The following is a 24496-nucleotide window of genomic DNA, read 5'->3' on the forward strand; positions in this document are numbered from 1 at the left end:
AAACTTCAATTAGCTGTAAACAAAACAAATCCCCACTGGCCTCACAAGCACCACACTACACTATTCCTTTTTCCTCCACGTTTACTAACCATATTTGATTGAGTGGCTGCCTTTAATGACTAAACAGACAGACACCCCATTGTGAATTTGACTCTACATGACAAACTTATTTAGCAAGGCAAGAGATAGTGTGCAGCATAAATTAGCAATGCTACACTTTACTTTCATTTTCCCTCTAATCCAATGAACATGAACCCCAAGGTATTCTGTTTTACAAGGGGATAATTACACCGACCTATGGATGTGGTTTTTACAAATAAACAATAACACAGAAATTTGCTGCATTCTAACAGTAACTATTATCGTAATAATGTTACATGCTCATGGCTCTAGATGACAGATCTGAATCCCCCTCCTGCAACTCTCCCTCTGCTGCCTCAACGTTATCCTGCAAACATGCAAAGACCAGCCGCATAATTACCAAACTCACTCTAGATCAGTGCTCTGAAGTTAGGTCAAAAGCCCAAAAAAACTAGATTAAAATATGCCATCTGTAGTTATGTTTTGAATAATAAGTTACACACTCATCCAATGAGTACCAAACCAAGCAGTGCACCCTCCAATCCCATTCGAATAATGGAGGAACTACCATTTGATTTAAAGCTCACCTACACCATAATCCTATACTAATAGGTATCAATCATCAGTCTGTGCTTGGAGTAGTCTAATGTTCCATGGGCAGGGATGCTATTCTCATGGAAACCATGGGATCTGACGACTCAGGATGGTTACTTGAAAACCAATTTCAAAAAATGTCCAGAGGTCAGAACTATCACACATTTGATAATTTAGTAGACGAAAATAGTCAAGAAACTCAGACAGATACATGGATGGGAATAGGCCCCCAACCCCAAACAATATATGAGCTCCTACCTCTGAGTTTTTCAACTTGGTTTCTGCTAAGTAATGCTCCAATGCACCATCCCCATGGAGAACTTTCCCTCCACATCCAGGGGTATCTGCTGAACCCACTGACTCCTCATCGACCACAACAGCATCTATTCTCTCATTTCCTGTCTTCATATCTGGAATCTGAATAGTACAAGCACTCGTATGATTCTTTAAGTGAATAAAAAGAGTTATATAAAAGCACCTCCAAGCGAGAATCGAAGGTTTTGCGGTAGCACAGTTAAGAATGACAAAAGTAATTCAGCCACAGCAAGAGAACCAAAAGAGACAATTGCATACCTCGTACATGGCTTCAGTAAGAATGCTTTCCAGTATGGCCCTTAAACCCCTAGCACCGGTATTCTTTGCCATTGCTTTCTTGGCAATCAGTCTCAATGCTCTCTGTGTAAAATGTAGCTTCACCTGAAATTGGGTGAAAGGATCATTAACACCAGGAAGCCAAGCTATGCTTGGAAGAAGAGAGAGAGTGAGAGAGAGCAGGACACAATAATAGTAGGAAAAAAATGCTTACATTGTTCATGCCGAACAATTTCTTGTACTGCTTACCAAGAGCATTTTTTGGTTCTGTGAGGACCTTTACAACCACAGCAAAACACAAGTAAATTTTATATGTTCCAAATAGGAGGAATATCCTCTCCATTAATCTTTTGCATACTTGTGAAATTTTTTAAAAAATGTAATGCGATATCATGATGGTTCAGACAAAGCTTAGCACACCGTTTTTAACATCAGACTGTAGAAATCACACACACACACACACACAAACATTTCTTAATCTTAAAAATGCAGTTAAGACGAGCACACAGTACAGTTCCAACCATGTACCTACAAGGCTTTCTTTTTCATTTTTTTCTTGAATAAGTCATCTTCATTAGAAGATGGCTCCTCTTTGTATTCTTTGGTGTATTTGGTGTGAAAGAAATGATAGACTTTTTGAGGATCAAGAACGTTCCATAGAAGAGTTTAGGAGGTTTTTTTGGAAGACTTTATTTATGTGGGCCATCGCTCTAGAGCTGAATGGTCTCAGTTTCCAAGATTTCCTTGTATCAGTTGCTAGATCCTAAATAGGTGTATTCACATGTATACCTCCAGTGTACTTGGAACATGCTTATTAATAAAATTTCTTATTACTTATCAAAAAGTCATCTTCATTTAAACCAAAAAGTGGTGCAACTTAAGTACAAAAGATATATACAAAAGAAGCACCCAATTACAGGATACAGGGGCTTTTTTTTTGGTAAGTAGGATACGGTTTAACAAGACATTAATAAATAAAAAAAGCATAAAGCATAAAAAAAATAGAATAAATAAGTATAACGCAGCATTACCTGCACAAGTTGATCCTCAGTTAAAGCTAACAAACTAACTAAAATTGGAAAACGTCCAATAAACTCCGGTATGAGACCATATGCTATAAGATCAGCACTTTCAACCTGAAGGTGCAAAAAGCAACTTTATAATCTGGACAAGATTAATTTAACTATAAACAAAGCAAAAATAATATATATATATAAGATAAAAATACAAACTTTAAGTTCCCACTTCAATGACTTTAAAGGGTCTTGCTTCTCACCGACTCAAGTAAGGATGACGTCACTACAGCATTGGTTACTCCACCAGTTCTCATGTTTGCACGAACAGGTGCTCCAAAACCAATTGATGAGTCTTGACGCCTGGTTAGTTTTGTGTAAGAGAAAGAATGAAGGATGTCTTAAAAGGGAAAGAAAAAACAAAGGGTAGAGGAATTCTGTGAAGGAAAATCTAAAAAGGGATTACCTCTCTGAAATGGTTTTCTCAAGATCAATAAATGCTCCACCACATATAAAAAGGATATCTTTTGTATCTATCTGCAAATCATTTAAATAAATTCGAACAATGATGTAACTGAAGCAACAGATAAGCAAACAAATTGGTAATATTTACATACCTACAAACAAGGTAATCCTAAAGGGGTGAATAGAAGACCAAAGAAGAACTTAATAGGTGTTTCTCTTGTATACATCCGGTATACTTGGTTTATGCCTTTCGGATTTTTCAATCAAATCTGAAATTCTTATAAATAAATAAAAAAAGACCAAAGCAAAAATGTTTGTTTCTGGTGAGTAGTCATTCCCAGTTCTGGTTACATTACTTTTTTATATGATGAGGAAAAAGGATTATTCATACCCATTTCCTTTCCTTGCTCTCAAGGAAAAGCCATGATGTAGGATCCTAACAAACATCTCTTAATAACGATGCACTTTCACTAGTTGCATCAAATTTTTACAGCTATGGCAGAAAACATTGGAAATACATGCTGTGTAGGCCTTCTTTCCAGTAAATCAAAGTTAGACTCAGATAATATCACTTGCACTAGTAGAAGGGCCTCATTCATATAGTAACACCTAGTCTCTTCTATGTTCATTTACCCAGCAAATTTTACCTTGTGGATTACCTCAGCTAAAATACAAGCTGACAGATAACTGTAATTCTGATAGTTTTAAGTCAACACATTTTTTGTTATAAGTAAATTTTTTATTAATATCAATATAAGCCTAGGCAAAGCACAAGTACATGGGATATAAATAAGAGAAACGCCTAGTTAGAAAGAAGAAAGTTTTAAATTAGCCCCATCGGTAACCTTGAATCAATATGTGCATCCTCATCGTGTACACTTTTAGCTTCTATCGATGGAAGTAAAAGAACAATATTTACCCTCCAAAAAGAGCTAAGAGCTTTGAGTCAAATCACATGGGATTGCCATACTAAAACCCTACAACTACACAAACACACAATTTTTCCTCATTTTGATAAATTTACCATGACAAAGCTGACTGAATTACCTAAAGACAAAAATCTTCTACCTTGGGGGGGTTGGTTTCTAATGAGGTGAGGGGGAGTATGGGGTGGATTTATGGAAATTTATAAGGGCTGGTAGAGCTTTTCCACTCAACTTAGTCTTGCAGTTGGTGGGGGCTCTCAGATCAGATTTGGGCATGACATTTGGTGTGGTGATCACGCTCTCAATAGGGTGTTCCCAGCTCTCTATTGCGTTGTTATTGATCAGGATGCCTCTGTGTCAGATCTGCATGTCCTTTCTCATGGTTCTTTTTTATTTTTTTATTAAGTAAAAGTATATTAATTAAAAGAATAGGCAACAGTGTTCAGTACAAAGAATGCCCTAACTACGTAGGAGCAATAGATACAAGAAAATCACGTAAATCTTGGCCATTAAAATTAACGGCAATAGCCCAATTACAAAGAGTTCTAAAAAAGAAAGCTTTTAGTTCCTCCAACGATCTCTCTTTGTCCTCGAATGCCTGTTCATTGCACTCTTGCCAAACACACCACATGATGCAAATAGGGATCATCTTTCATATAGCCTTGATCTGTTGATTGCCTCTTAGATCTGTCCAACTAGCCAGGACTGCCACCACTGTCTCAAGCATAACCCAGCCCAAGTCTTGTCTACTAAATACCTCGTTCCATAACTCTCAAGCTACCTCACAGTGTAGTAGAAGATGGTCCACAAATTCACCCCCATTCCTACACATGTAACACCAATCTGCGATGATCACTCTTCTTTTCCTCAAATTATCTGTTGTGAGGATTTTACCTAAGGAAGCTGTCCACACAAAAAACGTTGCTTTGAGAGGCGCCTTATGTCTCCAAATCCTTTTCCAAGGAAACTGAATGGGAAGCTCTTGTGAAAGAGACTTATAGAACGAGCGAACCAAGAACAAGCCTTTACTTGTAGGAATCCACCATAATAAATTAGCATGCTGGTTGCTCGGTTTGAGTGAGTACAAAAGGCTGAAGAAGGCTGCAAAGCTGTCCATTTCCCAATTGTGTGCCGCTCGGCTAAAGTTGATGTTCCATTGGATTTGTTCCCCCACTATCACCATGACATTCACCATTGAAACCTCTTTAGCACTTGCGACCCTGAACAGAGCAGGAAATTGATCCTTTAGAGCACAATTACCACACCAAGTATCATACCAAAATTTGATCCTGACCCACTCTCCTAGACAAAATCTTGTGTGACGAGAGAAGACCCCTCATCCTCTTCTTATATGTTTCCACAACCCCACTCCATATGCCCCTCTCACCTCATTGGTACCCATCCCCCCCAAAGGCCACCATATCTACTCTCAATCACTAACTTCTATAGTGCTTCTGGTTTTTTATGGTATCTCCACAGTGATTTTCCTAGTAATGCCCGATTAAAGAGACTCAAATTTCTAATGCCCAAACCACCACTACAGAGAGGACTACACACCTTTTCCCACCTGACTAGGTGGAATTTGAACTCCTCACCCAATCCACCCCACAAAAAGTCCCGTTGTAGTTTCTCAATTCAAAGCGCCACACTTGCTAGAATAGGGAACAAGGATAAAATATATGTCCGTAGGTTAGATAAGGTACTCTTGATTAGGGTAATCCTACCCCTTTTTGACAGGTACATTCTCTTCTAACCTGCTAATCGACGCTCCACTTTCTCAATCACTATATCCCGTACTGTTAAGGATCATGTTGAAGCTACCTCCGAAACTAATCAGCAGCAAAATTAATTCAAATAACGAGAATATCTCAACAAACTTTTGTATTTAAATATCTCGTTGTAATCTAGTTTATCTGATCCCAATCTCAAGTAACAAACTCATTTGTTTATAGTCTATATATAGCAACATCGACTCCTACAATTAAGGCAAGGAGATTACACACCAATCAATTATTTGTGTATTCTAACTTGGTATCAAGAGACACCAAGACTTGCGTCTTCTACTGAAACCCACCCACAGCCATCCCCAAATTTCACTTCTGTTCCCGTCACTAGCCTTACCGACATTCATCATTTGATCACCATCAAATTAACCCATGAGAATTTCCTCCTCTGGCGTGCTCAGGTCACCCCTTATCTACGTGGCCAACATGTCTATGGCTTTCTTGATGGCACCAACTCGCCTCCACCTTCCACCTTCCACCATACCCAACCCCAAACCCACCTCAAGTGCCGTTGCCACCATTCCAAATCCAGCATTCCACCTATGAAGCCAACAAGACCAGATCATTCTCAATACCCTCATATCTTCTCTATCCGAAAATATCCTATCTCATGTCATGGGCTGCACCACTTCCCGCGATCTCTGGCTCTCTCTCAAAAGAATGTTTTATTCTCAATCTCAAGCTCGTATCACTCATACTCACTATAAAATTTCCACCATGAAGAAAGGATCCTCTACCATATCTGAGTACTTTCAAAAAATGAAAGTCCTCAGTGATACACTTGTAGCTTCCAGACAGCCTTTAAATTCTTATGAAACTGTCTCTTATTTGCTTGCAGGTTTAGGGACCAAAGCCACTCAATCACTATATCACATACTGAAGCTGCTCTTGAGGCGGCCCCCAACGGTAGCCCAAGATATGTCATATACGCTAGTACTTTGGGGTAGCCCAAGAAGTGCGGCGATCTTACACCCCAGAGTACTAGCCAAGTGTCGTATATGCTACAAACCTCCAATAGGCACCATCTCTGATTTGTCCAAGTTCTCTTTCAACCCCGAAACTGCTTCAAAGCATAGTAAAAGGCCTTCAATACTCGGACCTAATTATGATCGGCCTCACAAAAGATAAGAGTGTCATCTGCAAACAATAGATGAGAAATATTAATAAGTCCACCACCCACGGATCCAATCGAATAACCGGTCACACACCCATTGTTAACCAGGGCTAAGATCATTCTGCTCAAAACCTCCATCACAATAACAAAGAGTAGTGGGGACAATGGATCTCCTTGTCTTAGATCTCGTATGCTATTGAAAAATCCAGTTGGGCTTCTATTTATCAAAACTAGAAATTTCACCATAGATATACACTAACGGATCCGTGATCGCCATCTTTCCCCAAAACCACACCTCCCAAGAAGGTCAAGCAAGAAGTCCCAATTAACATGGTAATACGCCTTCTCCATCTCTAACTTGCATATGATCCCTGCATTGCCAGCTTTTAGTCTACTGTCTAGACATTCATTTGCAATAAGAACCGCATCTAAAATCTGTCTATCATTTACAAAAGCATTTTGGGGCTTTGAGATTATCTTTCCCAAGACCTCGCTAAGGCGATTCGCAAGAACCTTGGAAAGAATCTTATAAACCCCACTTACTAGGCTAATAGGTCGGAATTCCTTAATCTCCACAGCCCCAACCATCTTTTCATGGTTCTTAACAGTGGGATGTTTGTTTAAATAGATTTGTTCATGATTGGAAAATTGAATGAAGTTTCTGAATTTTTCAGTCTTTAATAATCTACAAGGCTGGGTAGCAACGATGAAAATAGGATACAGAGGCCCAAAAAGGCGCAAAAAGTTTACAGTTCAATCTCACTACAAGCTATTGGCATCACAGAGTTTTAGTTCTTTCTCATGGTAGCGTATTTGGAGGTCTCATGTGCCTTCCAAAGTATCTTTCTTCATATGGATTGCCTCTCTTGGGAAAGCCTTGACCATGGACAATTTGAGGAGGCGTTGTCTCATCGTTTTGGACTGGTGCTACATGATTAAGAAGAATGGAGTGACAATGGATCATTTACTATTGCACTGTGAGGTGGCAAGGGCGTTGTGGGATGAGATTTTTAGTAGAATTGGCATGGCTTGAGTGATGCCTTTGAGGGTGACGGATTTATCTACTTGTTGGAATAATATTCATGGTTGTCCTTAGGTGGTTGCAGTTTGGAGGATGATTCCTTTCTACCTTATGTGGTGTATTTGGATCCAAAGGAATGAGCGGTGCTTTGAAGATAGGGAGCACACACTGGAGGAACTTCGAAATATTATTGGGCACACCTTATTGCTTTGGTTTTCAGCCATAGTGCTCAATGGAACTAGTGTTCATGATTTTCTTTTTTAATTTAAGGTTCCTAGAATGTATTTAGGTGGCCCCAAGAGGAAGACGCAGATATTTCATAGGCAAAGATGCTACCTTACAGCCCAAAATACTTGTCCAACCGACATGTAACACCCCGTTCCTGTAGGATAGAGATGTTACTAACGTACATAACATATTGCCTGGTAAAGAGATTCATATTCTAAAATACCGCATTTATTGAAAACATTAATTAAACTGAACATAACTGTTTTTGAAAAATTAAAAATGAAAATGTAAAATAAAAACATAAACTAACCCTACGCGTGACTTTTTATCTACAAAACATAAAAGAACTAAGTCCTTGCACTAGATCTACTCCTGGTCCTCCAGCTTAATGTCCTTACAACCATTATCTGTGACAGTTAAACATAGAAGAGAACAAACAAACAAACAAACAACAAACAAAAATGAGTCGAATACTCAGTAAATAGTATATTATACCGTAAAATATAACTTAACAAGACTTAATGTTTGAAAGACTCTTCGAAAACACATATATCATTCACAGATTCTCATAGCATGTTTATTCATCATCATTATGAGCGGAAACATACACAATCATGGCGAACATATAAACATGAATGCACAAATTACTTATTTATCTTGTCTTTCACTTATTATATGGTGAACCATGCTTGGGTCCGTGGCACCCCATAACTTGTCATAACATGGAATGAAAACACGCTTGAATCCGTATTTCACTTAACATAAGGTGAACCACGCTTGAATCCGTGGCACCGCATAACATAACTTGTGGTGAACATGCTTAGGTCCATGTCACCCTCAACATAACTTGTGATGAACATACTTAGGTCTGTGCCATCCTTAACATAACTTGTGATGAACACGCTTAGGTCCGTGTCATCCTTAACGTAACTTGAAGTGAAACACGCTTAGGTCCGTATTTCACTTAACATATGGTGAACCACACTTAGGTCCGTGACACCGTCTTAACATAGCTTGTGGTGAACACGCTTAGGTCCGTGTCACCCTTAAACATCTTATCTTTCTTAATGCATGATAACTTATTTAATATCATGAACTTTTCTAGCATGGCATATACTTGCAAATGGCATAGCATAACATGGCATATCTTTGGACATGGCATAGCATATCATGGCATATCTTTGTACGTGGCCTAATATGATCTAAACATAAACATTTCATGGCATACATGATTTGAGTTCTATAAGAACTTTACCTAACATACTTGATCTAGATACTTCATGATATTACATAGCATATAAGATTTAATCACTACATGAACATGGCATACATAAACTGGCTATTTTATTACACGGCATGCTTGACTTAAATTACTACATGAACATCTCATGGCTTCCATATGATTTTAGAATTATTTACTCCATCAAACAACAATTCATTCATATAAACATAATGTCATAATTCATCAAAGATCATGAAGGGAATCTAACCTCGACTTAGTTCATAGCATAGCGTAGACAAACATCATATTTTCATATACCATTAGAGAAGTTACAGTACACATGTAATTATATGATCATACTAATTACCTCTTAGCGCTGCTTTCACAATCTCACGTCGTAGCTCGTGACCTATACGAGGCACTAGACGTTACTAAACTTTTCTAAAAAGCATATCGCAGCAATCTAAATATTTAAAATCCTACCATAGAGATAATTTAATAAATATTCAAATATACAAAGATTTCATAAAATAATAATATTTAAAACTCATATCATATTACTTAATATTCTGTGTAAATGTATATCTTAATAATTTTATAAAAATCTAATTAAAGGTTAATTGGAAAATTAACTAAAATAATAAGCTGAAACAACATAAAAGAATACTTTAAAATATGCTTAAAAGCCCTTAAATATTTTTCTGATAAAAACAAGTCTATGATTACTATATTTATTTAGGTAAAACAGCCCACTCAAATACACTAAAACAATTTCTCGTAAAACACCATCAACTCACATTAAACAGTATGCTAACCAACCTACTTTAAATAATAAATATTTTCTGAAAAAGAATAGTAAAACAAGCCCACCCAATTTAAACAAGTCCAGTTAAAAACTAAGTCTAATAGGTTTATTAAAAAAAAAAAACTAGGCCCAACACCCTTAAAAGGAAAACTCTTGGTCGAAAGGCTTAAAGCCCAAAGTCCATGTAATAAAAAGAATCTGGTTCAGGAGGGTATAGGCTAAGGGTCAAAGGGCATAAATGTGATTAGGAAGCATTGAAGGGGCTTTTTGGGAAGTCTGAAACAAGACAATTAAAAGGAAGGATATATAAGGAAGTGGCTTACATCGTGTATCACCAAACAAGGAAAAAAAAAAGAAAAACAAACAAATGGCCGTGCGATGCTTACCAAGAGGAAACTGAAGTGACGACAGCTCTGGGGTAGCTGGGAGTGACCGGCGATGCCACTGGCCTTCTCGGAATGGTGGTGCGATCGAGAGAGAGAGAGAGAGAGAGAGAGAGAGAGAGAGAGAGAAGCTGTCAAACCGAAAAAAGTTGGAGGGAGAGAGAAGATTCCGGCATGGGCTTACTGGAAGGGAGTGGGTTTGATAGGATTGGGCTGGTCGGTACTTTCTATGGCTGTTTCCGGTGAGTTGGTTGTCTCGGTTGGCTGTGAGAGTGGTTTTCTCGGTTGTAGGGACTGTTACGTTGGGCTGACATGTGTATATTTTCTCCAGATGTTTTTGTGTTTAATACCAAGGATTCATTTGGGATTTATAGATGAGGGAGAGGGAGATGCCGTGAGTCTTGAGGAACAAAAGGATAAAGTCTAGAGTTGAGAGTTTGAATTCAATTCGGGGGTCGTATTCAAATTGAAATGAAAACTAACAGGATAAAATTTCGGGATAGAGGATGAAACTCAAACAACAACAAATATCATCTTAATATCTATTTCAAAACATATCTCAAGTTTATAACAACAACAACAACAACAACAACAACAATAATAATAATAATAAATTAAATAAAAAAAAACACTCTGGGTCTGGGTGTTACATGACACCATCTCAGACTTCCCTAAATTCACCTTTAGGCCAGAAACAGCTTCAAAACAAAGCAAAAGGCCTTCATAGTCTCCCCTGTGTACATGGGCTTCGCCTATTTCATTTCCACTAATTCATTGTTACTGATTCATTAAAGGCATAGACTCCCCACTTATTTGTCTTATTAGCATAGGTGTTTGTCAACAATGAAATTCGCTGAACTTAAGACTCGAGTTGAGAAAGTGGGCTAGGCCCAGGAAAATTAGAGTACGGCATATCAGACTATCCGGCAACATGCTTGGATAAGTAAGGTGATGAACCGTACATGTATCTCTAGGTGCTATGATGTCTTATTATGTAGATCATGTCTTGCTTGAGGGTTCCAAACCTCGCCCTTCTCTAATAGGGGAAAGTACAGACCCACACCGTAGGATATACAAGCGCCATTCTTCAGATGGATTGCAGTTCAATAGTTATTGTAGCTGGGATAAGCAGGCAAGAACTTCCGTATAGTGCCTTAGTTTTAATAAAATTTTCTTTTTACTTATAAAAAAAAAAGAATCTTGGAAACATCGAGTGAAAATAAAATGCTTGATTTTCTTCTTTTAGAAAGCTAAATACAACTAATGCACAAAATGGCATCAAAACAATGCAAGAAAGATTAATCCCATATAATGTGTAAATAAAAAAGAATGATGAATCTCATATGAAATATACGTAGAAAGAACATAATTTGAAATAATGAAACAGAACGAACATTTTTAGGCCTACTATACCTGTATGTTATCGCCCCGAGGATGCTTCCTTGCTCCCTTCTCAGGAACATTGACTATCTACACAAGAAAAAGATAATTTAGTTTGGACTTCAACAAAGAGGATGCTAACTTTATAACAAGTAATCTCTTTATAGATATGAAAACTTACAATGAACAAAGAGACATATAATTACGAGAGCCCTATAATGCAAATACAAAACCTATGTAATTAATGCAGATAACTTAACACTGATTCTGTTGCAAGTGCCTTCACATTGACGTGCAGCTTACCCGCTGCACTCAACACTTTTATTGGGTTTTAGGGCCACCACCTTCAGATGAAGATTTACACTCCAATATATTGTTTTATGAATTCAAACTCCTCTACAAGGCTCTTCAACACCCTCATCCCCATTTATATTCTTATCCCTTGCAATAAACACCGTTTGGTTCATTTCAAGCAAGAGGTTTCTCTAGCTTACACTTTTTCCAAGGAATCCCTTCCAATTTACTCAGCCCTCAATGTGTTACCTGCTAGTCTCTCTGATGATGTTCGATTCAGAAGAACATGTGTTCGACTGTTTATTACAAAGTTTAAGTCTTGTTTACACAGACCCTAGATCATTTTAAAAGTAGACCTATGATAACTTGCATGCCATAATATAGACATCACAGGAAATAAGCTCAACATTGTAATTTGTGCACAAGTTTGAGAAGCCTATAGGGGCCGACGTACATGTTGGTTCCCCCTGTATTACATTCTAACATGCTAATATAACTCTCATGTGTTTTCTATGTTTTCTATTCTACAGTTCACCTGCAGAAAATCAACAAGTAGAAAAAGCAGAACCAGCATTCCTTTAAAGTTCATCCAAAAAGATTTTGATAGGAAAATGCATAATAAATAAATAAACTGAAGAGAGTGACAGCAATGCAGATTGCAGAACTAATTGACTTACTGTTCCTTCTAGCATTTTCAATAATGCCTGTTGGACACCCTCACCAGAGACATCTCTGCTAATGTTTAAGCTCTCGGCCTGAAAAATCACACAGTTAAGAATAGTTCAGGCATATAAATACCAGCACATGTAACCAAATAAAAATGATGCCAAAACATCACAGAACCTTCTTAGTTATCTTGTCAACTTCATCAATGTATACCATCCCTTGTTGAGCTGCTTGTACATTGAACTCAGCCGCCTAAATGCCAAAAGACAAGCGAAAAAAAATTAGCATCCTGTGACAACAGAAACGCAAGCAAATTGGAGCAAAAGTATATTGATTTTTTTAAAATTAAAAAAAAATAAAGAAGCACCCAGTTAGAAAGGCAAAAAAAAACTGAAGATGTTAACACCACATCAGACGTTATGGCCAAAAACTATTCTCCTAAAATGATTTTATTCACTTTTTTTTTCTTTTGCTCAGGATTCAGTTGGGATCATTGGATCAAACGTTCAGATTAGTGGGTCAATACAAATTTGATACACACTCTGTGCCGTAGTAAAATTTTCATCTCAAGTAAAGGAGGCAATATCTCCTCAGTAACCCCCTCTTCTTGATAATTTTTTTTTTTACAAGTACCTCCCTTCTTGATAAATTAAATGGACAAGTATCTTCTTACAAAAATCGATCATCCTACATAAATAAAAGCATGCAAAAAAAGGTCATACAAAAAAATACAATGCAAGAAGAGCAATCAAACCATTGCAAAGATCATTAGATGCTTTCAAAGTTCCAAGAATAGGTCGTGGAGCAATATGCTTCCACGATTGATCAAATAAATTTCAGTTTGTAATCTAAAGATGCAAAACATGAAGCATACCGCAAGTAATTTGTACAAGATTGATTCAACATCTTCTCCAACATAACCTGCCTGCAATATTAAAACAAAAGGAAATTAAAGCATTGTTTGCCTCCTTCACTTGAATGTAATGACCATAAATAAACAGATACATCCCAGAAGAATGTAGCCAAACAAAATCATTAAAGTAATATCAGAGCAAGCCAACTTTTACCTTTCCAAAATGAAGATCGCTTGCAATTGAGTAGGTAGTAATAGAAAACAAGCAAGCTAAAAATTCACTAAAGCTGATGCTGATTTTTCCACGTTCAGTAGGCTAAGATTCCATGTTTGCATATTTTTTTATGATTTCTATAGATATATCAATGAGAAACAAGCATACCTGTGTCAAAGTTGTTGCATCAGCGATGACAAAGGGCACATTCACAAATCGAGCTAGTGTTTTTGCAAGCAGTGTCTTCCCTGATTCACAACATGTACGTCAGATTGGCAGCTTGATCTTACAATTTCAGAGATTCTAAACGCTGGCTTTCAAATAGATCATCCAATGGTTTTCAGTGCATGTCACAGAAGAAACAGAATTCGATATAGTTGTACCTGAGCCAGTTGGGCCCATCAAAAGGACGTTGCTCTTATCTAGCTCCACATTATCGTCGTCATCTATTCTCTCAGGAATTCCTGATTCTGTTCCTAGCCTGGTATGTGTATTACAATCAGCAGTTCAGTTCCATTAGATAAATACAAAATGACAATAAAAGGCCAGAAAACCATTCCCTCAGAACTGAAGTATCTGTTCCCATTCAGAAAAGAGAGGGGGAGCGCCCGCGGGGGGGGGGGGGGGGGGGGGGGGGGGGGGGAGATCCTAATGAGTTCCATATCTTTTATAGAGGGCTCACGAAACGAGTAAATTAATGGCATTTTGAAAACTAACCCTTTCCGCAGGGATGCATGATATATTCTTTTATAGTGATTATGTACAGCAACTGAAAGTACCTGCAGTGTAAACAACATTCATGGAATAAGTCTCAGAAAAAGAGATTAAGAGGAAACGCCGAATTGCCCAAATGTGCATTCCATTTCTCACAAATGCCAAGGATTATAAGTAAAGGGAAAACTGAAATACAAGGAATAATCTTCTACGGGTGGAAGATTCGAGTCACAATTAAGGAACTAAGGAAGTCAAACATGATATCAAAAGGCAAAGCTCAGAGGACCAACAATGTAAAAACAAAGCCTTAACATCTTTCTTGCATCAAGATGGGCATTTTATGCATTGGTAGAAGACTGTGGATTGGTACGATTATGCACAGAAAGGGTAAGTAGCAAAAACAAGACCTTTTTGGCTCTATCTTGGCCAATAACAAACTTGTCCAGACCCTTGCAGATCTCTTTTGGCGTGGGTAAATCTTTGCCCAAATTCGACCCGCCCCATGCGTTTATCTCTCCATTACTTCTCCCATCACCGCCACCGGCAGTGCCACCACCACCGGGTCCTGACGCCCGAACCACATTAACCCCAGGCGCAAAAGGCGGCCCGGGAGGAGTATGGACGGCCAAGCCATTTCCCGAAGGCGGGGGAGCCCAATTCTCTGGCGGGTCCCCACCAGAACTGTAGGATCTTAAATTGTCCCAAAACGAGGCCCTCAACTGATTATTTGAGTTAGCAATAGTGTTATTATTCCGATAATCCTCTTCTCCACCACCATTACCATTCCCATCAGCTTTGTTGCTGTTCCTGGGTCTGGTAGGTGTATTATTGACTCTGCCTATCTCGACAAAGCTGCCCTGGAGGGGGACAATCCTGTGGGGCCGGAAGTAGTAAGCGGTTTTACAATTGGGGCAGAGATTGACGGCTGCTCCGGTCTTAGCATGATGAGCAAGATCATCATCAACATCATCCAAGGTCCCAAGCGGAACCGGCGGGACTAAATTGTGGCGATTGGAGAAGGAGAATAGAAGATCCATGTGCTTGAAGCAGCGAGGGCAATTGGACGCCGCACGAATCTTGCGGATATGGTTATGCTTGAGGCCATCGCTGTCAGAGCCACCGTGGTCCCACTTGTAACGCTCTTGGACTCCGATAAGAGAGTCGCGCCGGCGGTGGGTACCCACTTGGAAGTGGTTTAGGTGGGTCGAGATAGACGAGACCTGCGTGAACCGTTGGGGGTGGTTGGAACGGGAGCTGTGGGATGCCAGCAGCAGCGTCATCCGATTCACCTTGTTCCTCCATCTCAAGATTCCAGACATTCGCAATCAAATTGACTTTATTATTTTTGCTGATAGGGAGACTACTTTTTTATTTCTTGTTTAGAGAAACAATCCAAAAGGAAGGAGAAACAATGTGAGAAACAAAGAGAGTTAAAAGAAAGAAGGGAAAAGGAAAGAACGACGACTACAAAGAGTTTAGATGTTAACTATGTATGTATATAGTGAATAGGAAGGGAGCGAGGGAGAGAGAGAGAACTGGCAGGTAGAGAAAGCATGGGAGGGGAGAAAATAGAGGAACAAAGCAATAAGATAAAGCTGCGAGTTGCGTGAGTGTTTATCGGAACTTGACCGAAACTGGTTTCGTCTGCCTTTCCTTTTTCTTCTCTGCTAAATTATCTCCCGTCTAGCTCTCTCTTCCAACCTTTCCTTGACATATTTCGGACTCAGTTCGTAAATAAGTCAATATTAGATTTAGGATATGATATTCCTTTGTTTAAAAAAATACGTGGCGTCTTGACCAAACAGAAATGTTATTTTTATTTTTTATTTTTTTTGGTGGCTTCGAGATCCGTGTGGTTTCAGATAATAAAAGAATGAAAAACACTATGGTCACCGCTGGTGACTCCCGCTGGGGGCCACCGCTTGCCCAAAAATTTTTTTTTTAAATTTTTCTTTTTCTTAATGATTAAGAAATTTTTTTTTAATATTATTATAATTTTTTTATATTTTTTAAAATGTTTAAAACTATTAAAAAATGATTTGAAAAAAAAAACAAAAAACTTTTTTTTGCCTAACGGTGGCTCCCGCCAACGGTGAGTGTAGCAGCGTCCAGAACACTCCAGTCTCCACAGAATCAGCCTCCAATCCCCTCTCCCTTTCCTACTCCCTCTCTTGCAGGTTTGCTCTTGCGTGACGCAATGTGAACGTAAGGCACAAGCGACGGATCGAATTCGACAAAAATGTATACTTTTTTTATAAATTTAATGATTAATATCACTTAAGTAGATCTCGTAAATTAAATTAAGTGTGATGGGTTTGAACTAAAATTCCTAGATCTCATCCCATTTTTGGAACACTAACCTTATAACGTGGTCCAGTTTGAGGAGACTTCTCCCAACCAAAATGTTAGACATGTCAATTACTTTATACCATAATAAACATTACTAGTGGATTCAATGGCATCAGTTTTGAAAAACCAGGCTCAACTTACTACCAGTTAATCACACTTTCGCCACGCAGCCACATGCAAGGTTTAAACCAACATGGGATCCTGAAAATGGAGCTGCACTGCATTTGAGTTTTCAAACATGCATTTGAGGTAGTATATAGTTTCCGTCAGTACACTAATTGTATAAAACCGTATTCTCAGTAACGGGGCTGGCCCTTTGTACAATCTCATTCATTACATTTCAAATGTAAAACTGCATCAAGTCCAAGAAAAAAATAAAATAAAATAACTTATGCAGGAAACGAACTACACGTAAAATAGCCCAATGAGTGGATCATCGTGTCCACCTCCAAATGATGAACACAATGACGAGTGTCAAAATCATGCCTGCATATTTAATCCAATTATCAACACGGTGCCGCCTCTCAATCAGCTTCAATACAGAATTCGATAGCCCTACTGTGTTAAGAACATCGAGTGCTTTCCGGTGTGCTTTCTGAACCAGGGAAAAAAGTATGTAAGAATTACTATCAGCCTCCACTGCAACATTCAATTCAACGGATGCTAGCACTATTTGTCGACCAAATGATCTGTCCCAAGCACTTTAGACCTTGGTTTTGCTTTTTTCAATTTTAACTCAATCCGAAAGAATATAAGAATAGTAAATACTACTTAAAAAGGAATCATGCATGGCAATCAAGAACCCCAACTCGCATGCAGCATATCCGGGGATGCCTAATGAGTAGTTAATTTATCTCATATCATTATGTTTTTATCTAAGAGAGAGCCTACTGGGACCACCACCTAACACAATCATATACCAAATGACAATCAAAAAAAAAAATGCCAAATGAAAATCCACAGATTATCGTCTTCGGTTCCCTTGAAATGGCTGGTATACATTTTGAGAAATGAAATTATCAAAACACCCAATGTTTAGTACCAAATGGATACTTTTCATATTAAGTGAAATTGAGATAATTTTATTCCAAGATTATGAGACTCATATACCACAAGCACGATATTATAAAGCAATAATGTTTTGAAGTCAACCGAAGGCAACATTTTAAGGGGTGTTTATCTTACCAAATGTGTATTAATTATGGAAGCAATTGGCGGGTGGTAGAACTGTCGTATGTTAGTATGCTGGTGCGTTAAGGGATCTCTAAGTGTTAGCGTGTTAGTGGAGTTATTAGTTTCTATGTTACTAGATGTGTATGAGTAGTTGTGGCACATTATGCATGCAGTTGTGCAGTGTAACATGTGGAAAGCAGTAGCTGTTGCATTGTTAGTATGTTTTCTATTAAAAGTGTCACAAAGAAAGGAAAGCAATATCTTTGCCTTGAGAACCACAACCAAAGTGAAGAACTTATCCAATCTAAACATTCTCATTCCATCTCATCACAGATCTACGAGGTCATGGACCTCTTGGATTCAGGATTTTCTCCCCAGGAGTGAGTCCAAAGTGCCCCATCTTAGTGAGGTTCCGTGTCATAAAAAAATGGGAAAAAAAAAACACTACCACCAAATCTCAAAGCCATGGTAGGAGGAGGTTTTATTTCAGGTTTCTTGGTGGGACTAATAATAATGGCTTTATTTCCATATCACATTTGCTTTTTGCTGATGATATTCTTATTTTTTGTGATGCTGTTGGGGGACAGACTCAAGCTTTGAGGGCTGTCTTGTTATGTTTTCAAGCCGTATCCGAGCTAAAGGTGAGCTTGGGTAGATTGGAGCTGGTCCCAGTGGGAGATGTGCATAATATTAACAATTTGGCAGAATTATTGAGGTGTAGAATTCCTTATTTGGCCATGAAATATTTGGGTCTCCCGCTGGGGGCGCCGTTCAAGGCAAAGTATATTTGGGATGGGGTGGTTGAGAAGATTGAGAAGAGGTTGGCGGCGTTGAAAAGGTTGTATTTATCAATAGGGGGTAGAATCACCCCTTTTTTTATAGGTAAAAAGAAATTTTATTTCAAGTAAATAGGTATAGCCCAAGTACACAGGATGTATACAAGAGAGTATACCTAGATACATGCTAAAGCAAAACAGAACTAAAATAAAACATTACAGATGCTCCCTTCCCTTACAAGATTCTTCATCCAAAAACTTAAAGTGCTAAAGAAAAAAATCCCTAAACTCCCCCAAAGAACGTTCACAATCTTCAAAACACCTCCCATAAGCACCAAAACAAGCATAAAGGAATCATCCTCCACACTGCTGAACGCCTCTACATCCCACTGAACCTTGCCAGCTAGCCAGAAAATCCACCACATGCAGAGGCATCACCCAAGCAATACCTATCCTTGCTAAAATATAATTCCACAATGTTGTCGCCACCTCGTAATGAAGAAAAAGATGGTTAACAGATTCACCATCCTTCTTACACATAAGACACCAATCAACCACATATAAACCTCTCTTCCTCAAATTATCCGTGGTCAATATTGTCCTAAGAGATACCAGCCAATAGAAAAACGCAACCTTGCTAGGCACCTTTGCCCTCCAAATACATTTCCAGGGATAGTCTTTAGCTCCCTGACAAATTAATGCCTTATAAAAAGATTTTACAGTAAATCTGGAATTATTTGAATGCAACCACAACAGGCTGTCCTCTCTATTGTAATCAATTTTCATATCATATAATCTTCCCAAAAAGTCAGATACCTCACCAAGTTCCCAGTCCTGCACATTTCTGTTGAAATCCACAGTCCACTAAATCATGTTATTAGAAATCTTATAAGACTCAGACACTGCAGCCCTTTTATCTCTATCAATCCTAAATAAATTAGGATAAATGTACTTGAGAGCTGAATCCCCACACCAAGAATCATGCCAAAAATAAATATTTGCCCCATGCCCCACTGAAATCCCCCCATACCGACCAAATAGACTTCCACAAACCCACCCAATACACCCCCTTAACTTCATTCGTGCACCAGCTCCCCCACATCCTCCCATATTTAATATCCACAATATGTCTCCATAATGCATTACTCTCAAAATGATACCTCCAAAGCCATTTCCCTAGAAGAACTTTATTGAAAGGTTTTAAATTTCTGACACCCAAACCTCCACATGAAACCGGTTGACATACATTGTTCCAACTCACCAAATTAAATTTTCTTTCCTCCCCAAAACCATCCCACAAGAAATTTCGAAAAATCCTCTCCATATTTTTTGCAATCCCCGTGGGTAAAGGAAAGAGTGAAAAGAAGTATGTCGGTAGATTAGACAAAATACTCTTAATCAATGTAACTCTACCCCCTTTCAATAAATAGAGTTTTTTCCAACCAGCTAGCCGCCTTTCAATTTTCTCAATAACCCCATCCCATAAAGAGCACTCTTTCTAATATTCCAACTTACTTTCTTTCATTATTTACTTTATCAGTTGGAGTGGCTAATCGTATTGAAAAGTTGTATAGAGCATTTTTGTGGGGTGGTTTGGGAGAGAAGAATAAGATTCCTTTAGTAAGCTGGAAAAAAGCATGCTGTCCGATTGTTAATGGAGGCTTGGGCGTTTGTAATTTATGTAGTTTTAATAAGGCGTTGTTGGGGAAGTGGTTGTGGAGATATCATAGGAAAGAGGAAGCGTTGTGGAGGGGGGTGATTGTTCGGAAGTATGGGAGTGGTTGGGGGGAACGGTGTCCTAAGGAGAGTAAGGGGTCTTATGGTGTGAGTTTATGGAAGTTTATTAGTAAAGGATGGGATAATTTTGTGAAACAAGTCAAATTTGTGGTAGGTGAGGGATCAAGAGTTTGATTCTGGTTTGATGTTTGGTGTAGTGAGAATGCACTGTTTAAAGCTTTTCGGCCATTTTCCGGTTGGCTGTTAATCAGCAGGCCTCAATTTCAGAGTTGATGAGTTACTCTAATGGAGAGGTGCATTGGGATGTTAGATTTTTCGGACCTGTCCAGGATTGGGAAATTGAGGAGGTTACTGATTTGTTTAGATTGTTGTATTCAGTGGATATTAGAAGACATGACAGGAATAAAATGTTCTGGAGATATACAGCGTCTAAAAAGTTTTATGTTAGATCATATTATAAGATGTTGTCCGATCAGCATTGCATTTCTTTTCCTTGGAAGAGTATTTGGAAGGCTCATGTTCTGTCAAAGGTTGCTTTTTTTGTATGGACAGCAGCTATTGGGAATATTCAGACTATTGACAATCTGAGAAAGCGTGGAATGATTATTATAGAGTGGTGCTTCATGTGTGAGAAAGCTGCGGAATCAGTGGATCATTTACTTCTACATTGTGATGTGGCTAAAGTGTTATGGGATGCTGTGTTTAGAAGATCCAGACTGACCTGGGTTATGCCAAAATCAGTGGTAGATTTACTCACATGTTGGACTAGACTTCATACTTGCTCTCAAGTGGCAGCTGCATGGAAGATGATTCCTTTGTGCATTATGTGGTACATTTGGTTGGAAAGGAATGAGAGGTGTTTTAATAAAAGGGAATGCAATATAGAAGAACTCTGGAAATTTTTCGTGTTCCTTGTTTAGTTGGTTTTCAGCTATTGTACTTCAGTCCACGGGTTTTGTCCTCGTTTTTCAAGTATTAGAATTCATTTAGGCATTTCTTTTGTATACATCCTGTGTACATGGGCTTCACCCATTGCATTTAATGAATAAAATTTTTACTTATCAAAAAAAAAAAAATCTCAAAGCTGCTGCTGCCGCAGGAACTTCCGGATCTATTACCACCAGAACATTTTTTGATAAGTTGCCACCAGAATATTGATTAGTGAAGATAGAAATTATTTTCTTGCCTAGTAATCTAACATGTCGAACTAGTCTATAACAATTATAGATAGTTTCTTATAAACTTCTATAAGAATCCAATGACAAAATTTGATATGGACATTCTCTTGCTTATATTGAAATTTCATAGTCCCATCCTTTATCAACAACAGCTTATTGTATGAACCATATATGCAGATATGTGTAATTGTGAGAACAGATTGGTGAGCACATGTGAGTACACAGCCTGAATTTCAGATACCTTTAGACGTTCCCTCGAGCCTGACATTGCAGACAGGATGGCCTCTCCAGTTGAACTAGCTTCCTCCAACATTCGGGCAGAGTTACGATATGACTGCCTTGCTTGCGCTTCATCATCGAATATTCTCAAAACGTGAGATTCCCCATTCTGTAACATAAAAATATACCAGTAAGATACTGAAGCAAAAAATAATTCTGTTGCCAAGCCAAAAAGAATCTCCACTGCTGGCTTACAGCGCCAGCTAAAGAAAGAATTACATACAGCTCTTCCAAGCAACTCTGCTCTCTCTTTGGCTTCCATCATCCTCTTCTGATTCCTTAAAGAATACTTATCCAAACTTTGTTTCAAAGATTCAGACTCTTCTCCTACTTGCTCAACTTTTCTGCATCATACAGAATAATTATTGCATCAACACTAATATAGTTGTTCTATAGATAAGTTTTTTTTTTTTTTTTTTTGATAGGTAAAAGAAGTTCTATAGATAAGTACCCTCTCCATTTCACTTGAAATGGATAGTATCTAATCTAGTTTAAAACATGCTTGTTTTGGTCATTGTATTTCTAAGAAGCCTTAGATCCATAGTAGAAATGGACTATCAAAAAACCAAAAAAAGAAAAAAGAAAAAAGATCCATAGTAGAAATGACAAAAACATGCACACAAGCATATAAGTTGTTATATTATAAATTAACACGTGTAAAGGATCCTATTCCTGTTTGTATACAGCATAAAGTTACACAAACTGCAGATCCTATAAAAAAATTGCAAGGTCATGATATACTGTAAGTTTGATACAAACTGCAGATCCAATGCTCGTGAAAGTACTATTGGCACCTATATGCTTAAAGGATCTGAACTAAAGCTTAACAGACATAAAATAAAACTATCACCGAGCCAATAATTTGATTTGAATTGATTCCTCTACAAGGTATTTGGTCGCCTAGTGAAAAATGAATTGGAATAGCCTTATGCACGGTATTAAAATGAATCGATTCCTAAATTAATCGGATTATGAACAAGGCCAAGAAATATAACGAACAAAATCCAAACCCTAACGAGAATAATTGAGTGAGTCCCCGTCCCGAACGATTCATTGGAGAAAGAGAGAGAAATTTCACCGTTTCCAGAGATCGCGGTGTGACTTGGAGGGGAGGGAGCGGCAGAGGCGGTCCATCTCGACGCAGAGGGATTGGATGTGGGTAATGTCCCTGGTGATTGAGGATGAGAGCTCCGGAGAGTCCATCCCAACGCTACCGCTCGAGTACTCGAGGCGTTCCAAGCGTTCCATCGCGTCCCTCGTCCTCAACACCAACTTCTTCGCGTTCTGGTATATCTCTGACAGCGTACTCCCCCCTCCTCCTCCTCCTGCTGCTTCCATTTCCACGGTAGTTTTTCCTGCGTTCTCGTGGCAGGGGATCGTGATATTTTCACCGCTTCCTCCTGCTTAGTGCTAAATCAGATTGTATATATACATACATAGGAACTATGCCCCGACATTCATACAACTCATTATGTTATTAAAAAAAAATTAAAAATATTTATTCAAAATAAACTGACGAAAATACAAACAGATAAATATTAAAATTTATATTTTCTCTACTATTTTATATTTGTGTTTTTATTTCTTAGTTAAAAAGCTATGCGGTTGTGGTGGTATATTAAGGGAATAAAATAAGTGATGTAAATTAAAAAAAAACATAATAACATTTCATATATATATATAATTCCATATACAGATTGATCTCTATCTTTTTGAACAATTATTTCTTGTTAATTTTATAATTTTTCAATATCTTATAAGCTATTTTATCAATAATTATTAAAAAGATAAAAGATGAGCTAAATAAATTATTCCTTCCGTGATTTTCTTGGCATTTAAGAAAGAAAAAATCTAGATACATCGCCTGAGGTAAGCGCGTGGTGATGTGAAAAAAAAATTGAAATACACTGTTTTGTCCAACGCGAACTCTCCATCCCTCCCTCAGTTTCCATCTCCCTCTCTGAGTTTCCATTCCGAGTACTTCTATATGTAAGCACATAGTGGACGAAAATGCAAACGAAAGATGACGTGGCAAGTTTTTTTTTAAAAAAAAAAAAGATGAAAAATAGGAAAAAGAGGGAAACGCGAAAGTCGCTTCCTTCATAAGCTTCATTGTTTCGTCCCGTCTACAGCCACTACGATCGTCCCTGCGAGAGCTTCTTCCTCGACCACGCACTTCCATTTTCCGGTGAATCTTCTCAACCATTTTCAGTGTTGTGACCAACCCTCTCATTAGTTAACTCTATTTTCATCTATCTCTCACTTTCTATATTTTGATCCTCAAGTGGTTTCTATTTTTTTTATAGGTTCCTCAAGTGGTCTCTGTTTCGGTCAATTTTCTACCATTAGAGAGTACATGTTAGTTTCAGAAGGAGAATCTCACATAGCATTCGACTTTCACATGTAAAAATGTGCTTCCCGAAAAGGTATTTTTAGTTTTCTTGTTTATTTCAAAACAAGCATGTAAATTTTTACCATTTTTTTACTCTTGTATAACGAGGTGGTGTTTTCCTTTACTTTACAAAGTGTTATTTATTTTGGTTTACAACCACACATAGTGTACATAGTTGCTGATTGAGGAAACTAGTAGAAGAATGGAGGGTTAAGGTTGTGTTGGTTGGTTTCCTGAAAACAGGGGAGATTGAGGCCAGAGTGA

General features: G+C 38.1%; 2 protein-coding genes across 2 annotated transcripts; both read right to left on the reverse strand.

The window, feature by feature from the left end:
- Window positions 1–186: 186 nt before the first annotated feature.
- LOC122302308 (CLP protease regulatory subunit CLPX1, mitochondrial) lies at window positions 187–16070 on the reverse strand. Its single transcript, XM_043113504.1, has 15 exons — window positions 14756–16070; window positions 14352–14413; window positions 14018–14115; window positions 13803–13882; window positions 13442–13492; window positions 12745–12819; window positions 12579–12656; window positions 11641–11697; window positions 2746–2816; window positions 2543–2642; window positions 2298–2402; window positions 1481–1543; window positions 1249–1371; window positions 934–1092; window positions 187–448 (listed from the first exon to the last, which is right to left on the reverse strand). The coding sequence occupies exons 1-15, from the start codon at window positions 15665–15667 to the stop codon at window positions 374–376; spliced, it is 2109 nt and encodes a 702-aa protein (XP_042969438.1). The 5' UTR covers window positions 15668–16070; the 3' UTR covers window positions 187–373.
- Window positions 16071–16920: 850 nt separating this feature from the next.
- LOC122302310 (membrin-11-like) lies at window positions 16921–23257 on the reverse strand. Its single transcript, XM_043113505.1, has 4 exons — window positions 22919–23257; window positions 22064–22184; window positions 21803–21949; window positions 16921–17292 (listed from the first exon to the last, which is right to left on the reverse strand). Exons 1-4 carry the CDS (start codon window positions 23176–23178, stop codon window positions 17131–17133), a joined length of 690 nt encoding a protein of 229 aa, XP_042969439.1. The 5' UTR covers window positions 23179–23257; the 3' UTR covers window positions 16921–17130.
- Between the last annotated feature and the right edge of the window lie 1239 nt (window positions 23258–24496).

Source organism: Carya illinoinensis, chromosome 3, assembly GCF_018687715.1.
Source record: "Carya illinoinensis cultivar Pawnee chromosome 3, C.illinoinensisPawnee_v1, whole genome shotgun sequence".
In the NCBI taxonomy this organism is placed as follows: Eukaryota; Viridiplantae; Streptophyta; class Magnoliopsida; order Fagales; family Juglandaceae; genus Carya; species Carya illinoinensis.

Excerpts from the sequence above, each read along its gene's own strand:
- LOC122302308 (XM_043113504.1), bottom strand. The coding sequence starts at position 15,667 with ATGTCTGGAATCTTGAGATGGAGGAACAAGGTGAATCGGATGACGCTG. Across the intron at positions 13,883-14,017 it reads GATGGGCCCAACTGGCTCAG|GGAAGACACTGCTTGCAAAA; the intron begins GTACAACTATAT and ends GTTGTGAATCAG. Across the intron at positions 11,698-12,578 it reads TGAAAATGCTAGAAGGAACA|ATAGTCAATGTTCCTGAGAA; the intron begins GTAAGTCAATTA and ends TTTCTTGTGTAG.
- LOC122302310 (XM_043113505.1), bottom strand. The coding sequence starts at position 23,178 with ATGGAAGCAGCAGGAGGAGGAGGAGGGGGGAGTACGCTGTCAGAGATA. Across the intron at positions 22,185-22,918 it reads CACCGCGATCTCTGGAAACG|AAAAGTTGAGCAAGTAGGAG; the intron begins GTGAAATTTCTC and ends TGTATGATGCAG. Across the intron at positions 17,293-21,802 it reads GCTCGAGGGAACGTCTAAAG|AAAGCACACCGGAAAGCACT; the intron begins GTATCTGAAATT and ends TCCCTGGTTCAG.